This window comes from Gadus morhua, chromosome 23 (assembly GCF_902167405.1).
Source record: "Gadus morhua chromosome 23, gadMor3.0, whole genome shotgun sequence".
In the NCBI taxonomy this organism is placed as follows: Eukaryota; Metazoa; Chordata; class Actinopteri; order Gadiformes; family Gadidae; genus Gadus; species Gadus morhua.
Genome location: NC_044070.1, coordinates 12,892,893 through 12,900,392, shown reverse-complemented (window position 1 = coordinate 12,900,392; position 7,500 = coordinate 12,892,893). Strand labels below are relative to the sequence as shown.

General features: G+C 50.8%; 1 protein-coding gene across 3 annotated transcripts in view; it reads right to left on the bottom strand.

Annotated features, from left to right (window-relative positions):
* nrp1a (neuropilin 1a) overlaps positions 1–7,500 on the bottom strand; it is a 71,456-nt gene that overhangs the window by 12,604 nt on the left and 51,352 nt on the right. For all 3 annotated transcript variants that reach the window (XM_030348886.1, XM_030348887.1, XM_030348889.1), the window contains exons 9-10: positions 6,169–6,313; positions 1,282–1,613 (exon numbers count right to left, since the gene is read on the bottom strand). In XM_030348886.1, coding sequence (XP_030204746.1) covers positions 1,282–1,613; positions 6,169–6,313 — 477 coding nt within the window. The remainder of the gene's footprint in view (positions 1–1,281; positions 1,614–6,168; positions 6,314–7,500) is intronic.

The window sequence follows — 7,500 nt, the reverse complement described above, 5'->3', positions numbered from 1 at the left end:
TGTGCGTAGTGGGAGTGTCTATCTGGTGAGCAGTGGTGTGTGACCGTATGTGGGCGAACACGGCTGACGGACCCAAAGGCGAAACGAAGGAGGGCGACGGACACGTCCGAGGTCGTTTCTCAGAGTCGCATATTCTCTCTCCTCCCTCCCTCCCTCCCTACTGCCGACTCTCCTCTCCTCGCTTCTCCTCACCTATCTTCTCCTGCTCACCTTTCATCTCCTCCCCCCTGCGATCCTCTCCTTGCCTATTCTGTCATCATCTCTCCTCTTCACCTCTACCCTTCTCGTCTCTCCTCTCCTCTCCTCTCCCCTCCTCTCATCTGCTACTCCCCTTGAAGACATTGCAGCATACGCTAAAAGCACTCAGCGGTACAAGCTTGGCTGAATACAAAGTAGATATAAAGAGAGGAGGAGGAGGTGAGAGAGAGAGGGAGAGAGAGGGCAGAGAGAACGAGAGAGAAATAGAACCGAGAAAGAGGATGAGAGAGAAAGAGAGAGAGTATGAGAGAGAGAGGGAGAGAGAGAGAGAGAGAGAGAGAGAGAGACGGAGAGAGAGGGTGAGCGAGAGAGAGAGAGAGCGAGCGAGAGCGAGAGGCAGACAGAGTCGGCGACAGAATCTCAAGATGCTTATCCTAATGTGATTTAAAGTACTGCTGAAATTGACTCGGAACGACTGCTGAATGGCTTTGCCTGCGCTCCGACTCTGAGGGAAAGTTGACTTAATGCGGCGGATTCCCGAAAAACCTGTCTCGCTTCGCGCGCCTGATGTATCCCCCAGGAGCGCGTATTAAGATCGCTTCCCCGGGACGCCGCTGGCAACAATAGCTTTCGCCCGTCCCCGCTGGTTCGCTTTATTCAAATCGCTAAAATCTCCAATCACACACCCACCTCTTTTGCTTCATGAAAACCTTTTGCCTCCCAGCGATATGAAACACAACACAAGCAAACAACACCACCACAACAACAGCTCTGGGAGCGCACCACCGATACTTTTGGCATTTGCATAAAATATGCATATGCCATCAAATGGGCATCTATAATTCCCACTGAAATGTTTTTTTACCTTTAGCTTTCATATTGGGTAAACAGAGCCATCATCCATTCTTTCATGTTTTTTTATTGCATTTGATATTTTTTCCTTTTTCCTTTTATTCCTGTTTTTTGGGCCCTCTTTGTTTCGTGAATCACGATGTAATTCGTCTTTGAGATCCTTTCGGGAGAAGTGCTCTATTGTTATCATTACTATCCTACTGATTCTATAGATTCTATTGATTTCCTCACCTTGGGCCTGCTGCCGCTGTCGTCCATCAGCATGCTGAAGTGGGAGCCGTTGTTGCTGTGGCCTAGGCGGAACTTCTTCATGAACACCTTGTTGTCGCGGTGCTTCCCCCCCTGGATGACCAGGCCTCGCAGCAGCTTCTCCTGGCCCAGGTCCACCTGCAGCCACTCGTTGGCGAAGGGCTGGGGCTGGGGCAGCAGCGTCCAGCCCGACCGGCTGGTCAGGAGCCGCGAGTTCTCCGGAGACCAGCTGCGGTCTGTATGCGACGAGGCCGTGATCTGGGCGTCGTTGATCAGGCCGGACACCATGCCAAGCATGCCCGAACACGGGTACTCTGAGAGATGGAAGGGAGCGAGTGAGTGAAAGAGAGAGAGAGAGAGAGGGGTGGGGGGAAGCAAGAGAGAGAGACCAAGCGAGCGAGGGGAAGAGAGAGAGAGACAGAGAGAGAGAGAGAGAGAGTTAGCTTTACGTATGGCCTATTGTCTAAAACCCCTCAAAGCCCTTAACCATGGATACCCTTCAGGGAACCAGCAACCCTGAAATATGCCAGACCACCTGCTATTTTCGCTGAGCTTTTGCTGAAAAATACAACATATCACACGGACTTCCATCGACACGGTAAGGCCTGAAATCGGAGGCTGTGGGAAGAGCCCAGTGGCCGAGCTTTGTGTTCCCGTTCCAGTGGGAGCAAACAGGAGGAAGAGGCGAGGCATTGAAAGTCAAAGAGAGCTGGGCTCCCCTCAACCCTCTCCTGTGATGTTCCTGTGATACCTTTCCCCCCGCCCCCCGTAGGAAGCCTTGCCTACTAATTCCAGCGCCTGAAGCGCTTGTCTCTAGGCAGCCAATTAAAAGCCTCCTCCTGCTTGGCATGCCTGCATTTAGAGGGATTTTTTGTGCAATGTCCGTTATGCCAGACCTTGTTGAGCTTGCAAACACACACACACACACACACACACACACACACACACACACACACACACACACACACACACACACACACACACACACACATACACGTCCCCCTCCCCACACACACACAGACAAAGACACACACACACACACACACACACACACACACACACACACACACACACACACACACACACACACACACACACACACACACACACACACACACATATAAGCTTTTAGAATATGTTGTGAATGCAGCGACAAAAGGGAATGACATGTCCAACCTGGGACCCACAAACGCACACATGCACTACACACAACTACACACAACTTGTTTAGCTGTAGCCACGGTGGCACCCAGGATTAATACAACCCCATATCTCTACAGCTTATTCTGTTTTCCCAGTGTGTAATAACAAAACACATCATATTTCTGTGTGGACACACAATACATGTTTATTTACCAGCAGGCAGATAACCTCTACCTGTGATTACACATCATCAGCTCAAACCACAGTCTGGCAGAATCACCGCCTGGGGCCAGAGCGCAGACTGGATGACATCATGTCTCCTCGTGTCCTGCTTCTTAATCCCACTTATGTCCCCCAGAGCACCAGTGTATAACCGCCCGTCTCTCCCAAGGTGGGGTGCACGAGACGGGGCATTGTATTATGCCTCTGAGTCTTGACGGACGCGCAAAGTGTGCGCCTCTACAGCTGTAGAACGCTATGGCTCGCAGCGACATCTGGGGAGGGAGGGGAGTGAGCCAGCGAGGGAGTAGTGAGCAAAAGAAAGAATGAGACAGACAGAGACAGAGAGAGAGAGAGAGAGAGAGAGAGAGAGAGAGAGAGAGAGAGAGAGAGAGAGAGAGAGAGAGAGAGAGAGAGAGAGACAGACAGACAGACAGACAGACAGACAGACAGACAGACAGACAGACAGACAGACAGACAGAGAGAGAGAGAGAGGGAGAAAGACAGAGACAGAGACAGAGAGAGAGAGAGATAGAGAGAGAGAGAGAGAGAGAGAGAGAGAGAGAGAGAGAGAGAGAGAGAGAGAGAGAGAGAGAGAGAGAGAGAGAGAGAGAAAGACAGAGACAGAGACAGAGAGAGAGACAGACAGACAGACAGACAGACAGACAGACAGACAGACAGACAGACAGACAGACAGACAGACAGACAGACAGACAGACAGACAGACAGAGAGAGAGAGAGAGAGAGAGAGAGAGAGACCCTTGGAGAACAAGGCCTCTTTCACATGTGATCCCCTCGTTTCTCCTTATCTTGACAAAAAAGCGAACCAGCTCATGGGCTGAGCCCCTCCAGCCCCCACGGCCCCACGCTGGCAGAGAGAGAAGGGTGCCCCTCGACTTGGCGCTACCAGAGAGGGTTGTCTCCCAGAAGTCTCTCTCTCTCTCTCCGTCTGTGGCCAAAATCCTGAGAGAGAGTGTGTGTTTGATGATCAGGGGGGGGTTTAGCTCGCCCCTGGCAGGAACAGCAGCGAGATGCACTGCTGAACTGCTTTGAAGTACGCCGATTTGAACTAGTGTGTGTGTGTGTGTGTGTGCGTGTGTCTGAGTGTGTGTGCGGGTCTGCGAGTGCGATCCGGGTTCAGACTGGTTGGGAGCTGTGCCGTTGTTGAAACGCTTTCCCCTCTCCTCCCCCTCCCCTGCTAACCTCCAGGTCATGTAGCTGTTAATGGGCTCGGTCTGTGATCGGAGAGAGGGAGAGGGGTTAGGGACGGGACGGGACGCTAAGACACACCCAGCGGCGGGATAACCAGCTGTGTGTGTATTTTTGTTGACATTTTCATCTTGGGGCTTTGCGATCGGGAGACACATCTAAAGGGTTGAGGGAGGGCGTGGACGTAAAGCGGTGGCACAATCATTTGCGATGCACACGCACAATCACACGCTGGGGAATATTTACAGAGAGGATGGGAGCCGGAGTTATTCATTAGCTTGTTATTCAGTGCGTGGTCGGGGTGACACGCGTGCCTCTGACAGCGCTGACTAATGAAATACATCTTGCAGACTTCCGAGGTCAGGCTCCTCCCTCCCCTTTGAAGGCTCAGAGAACACGCCAAGCCCTTTGGTTTTAAGACGACAAATCATTTCACTTATCAGTGCCTTCCTTCAACATCAGCATCCCCATCTGCTCCGGGTCAAAGTTTTTCGCTTAAAGCCGAAGAAAGGGGTGCTAGGAGTGGTGAGTTGTTGGTCACAACCTCATGAAACACAACCCTAAAGTGCTTCAAGAGGAGGAGGAGGAGGAGAAATGGAGAGAAGATGAGCAAAATAGAGGTTACAGAACCATCGCTCTCTCTCTCTGGTGGTGGAGGTTGGGCGGGGTCTCACGTTGGGCGGGAGACACCAGGGGCGATGACGCCATAGCGGGGAGTGGGCGGGGGGCCTGTGGTTTTGGGCTCCTTGTGATTTGTGTTGTGTTTGAGTTCATCGGGGCGGCTTGAACCCCTCCTCCCTCCTCACCACCCCCCCCCCCCCCCTCCGGCCCCTTCCTCCCCTCTTCATCAGTGAGCTGCTTTATTCAGCTACATGAATGTACACATGTATGACTAGGCGCACGCACGCACGCACGCACGCACACACACACACACACACACACACGCGCACACATACACAAACAAGTACCACGGCAAAACAGCACTAATAAATATACAGTACACATGCATGGTAAGCCAAAAAGAAAGGAACCATATGTGACATGCATAGATGAAAGTGAGCTTTGCACACACACACAGGCACAGCTTGTCAAACACACACACACACACACACACACACACACACACACACACACACACACACACACACACACACACACACACACACACACATCTACTCATTAAAATAATGTGTTTTGACAGAAGAGGCAGCAGACACTATGAACTGTGCTGTAATCAGAGCTGTGTGAGCGGGGGGGCACATGGGGGGCTTGGTGGGTTGGGCTTAAGGGACAAGGAGTGGGAAGATCAGGGAGATAAAAAGAGAGTAGAGAGCAAAGAGCAGGGCACTCTTTTTGGAGAAAAAACAATAACACACACAGACACACGCAAGCAGGCACACACACACACACACACACACACACACACATACACACACACACACACACACACACACACACACACACACACACACACAGGCACACACACGCAGGCAGGCACACACCACACACACACACATACGGACACATCAACACACCTTACACAGAAGCGCGCAGACACACAAAGACCGACACACACAGAAGCATGCATGCACACACACACACACACACACACACCCACACACACACACACACACACACACACACACACACACACACACACACACACACACACACACACACACATGCACGGAAGGTGCTAGCAAACCCTGTCTGCATGTGGTGGCCACCAGCTGTCAGGGCCCATTTATATTGAATGATGTACATTAAAACATCAGGTAACATAAATACGTAATGTCCCTTCATGTGCCACTCCTCCATAATGCAGGAGTTTTCCTCCTGTGTTTATATGGAGCAGCCTGTGTCATTGGGGCATGATGGGAAAATAAAACATAATAACAGAGTGACACTAAACCACAGTGAAACAAAAGAGCGTTTTCTTATAAAAATCTCGGCCAAGACGATTTTGGGAAATGAAAGTGTTTCCTGGAATAAAGACAACATTTCCCATGTTCTGTTGCCTCTTGTCGCAAAAAATCTATTTTGACTCAGGAGTGCCGCATGGATTTGTTCTCCACTGGACGGTGAAAGTAGTGATTGTTCAGTCCAGAGATTGACGTCACACATCCTTAACATTGTGTTTTTAGGAATACAAAAAAGCCTTTTCAGTTTTTTTATGGAAATCAGATCCAACGAAAATAAGCATGAAAAACGGATTTCTTTGAAGGTAAACAACAACAAAACAAATGTTGTTTGAGCCAACACATCACGCTGAAAAGATGGCCCTGGACCAGCACTCACCTGATATCTTACAGCCGTACACCTCGAAGCGCAGTGCGATTCCCGTCTCCCAGGCAACAGGGCGTATGCGCAGGTAGCGAGTCAGCGTGGGCTTTGGCAGCATCGCCCTGGCAACCTCCTTCGGGTTGGTGTTGCCTTGGAAAACCTGACGTCGTCGACAGAAACAAAAAATGCAAATTATTTAGTTTTTCAGTCGAGACGAGTAAGCGTGGGCCTTTGTGATCAGGTTTGTGACTTACTCGGCTTTCAAAGCAAGCAGAAAAATGCTGCCGGGTGCGAATACATGATACGTGCTACATTCGTTAGGGGAGAAACTGTATTTTTTTGCAGTTTCCTGTAAAATATCACAGTCGCATCACACCCCACGTCGCAGTATAAACAGACGGAAGGTGAGGACGGGGGAGGGGGGGGGGTGGGGGGTTAGACAGGGAGGGTGAGTCGTGAAATTTGAGGCGTTTCATGAGGACAGCAGATTGGCACGAGTGTGTCTTTTGGTTTATTTTATCACGCTCTTTACTGCGCCGTCTTTGTTTGTGAGGTCAAGGAATTCCACCTGGAGGGTTTAACCAGCGCTGCACGAGAGGACAGGCCCCGGCCGGGCTAGGCCAAGCCAGGCCAAGGCAGCCCCCCTAGGGAAGCGTTTCCCTTACAATCCATCAGAGGTTGTTCAGCATAATTGAAAAACACTGGTGACTTTTCAACCTACTGACCCGGCACTTCCATTCTGGGTGGTTAACAGCCCAGATGTCCGAAGCATACGTCCGACACGGATCACAGACAAAGACCTCAAACCCCAGGAAATACCGAGGGGCACTTGAATAGAGCTGGCAACTTTCCAGAACATGTATGACGTCCCAGTTCTGCTGTACAGTAGCGCAACACGTTGTACTCAGCACAAGAAGTAGCAAGATCTGTGACCGAACCACGAGGGTACACAGCTTCACACCTCCGTACAGACCTACGTGAGCAGGTAAGGGAACCAATGGGTTAAGCACTACTCTGCATATATATAATCAAAGTGAAGTACACGCTAACATGCAAAGTTCTGCATGGTCCCCGGGCCCTACCTGTCAGCAGAGCCACCGAGGGACCCACAACAGAGTCATCCACTCCTTTTAAATGTCCTCTCCCTCCACTGCACTCGCTAACTCTCAACTGTTAAATTCCTTTTTTTCCCCCCTCTCTCTCGCAGTGCAATGCAATGGCAAACTGTACGATCAGCAGTTTGGCAAATGGGTCCCCTCTCCTCTACTAAAATAAAGCACTTTAGAGTAGCGACCAGAACGGCACAGTGCTTCAGGGCTCTGCTTTAAGGGCTGGCGGGCTGTGTGC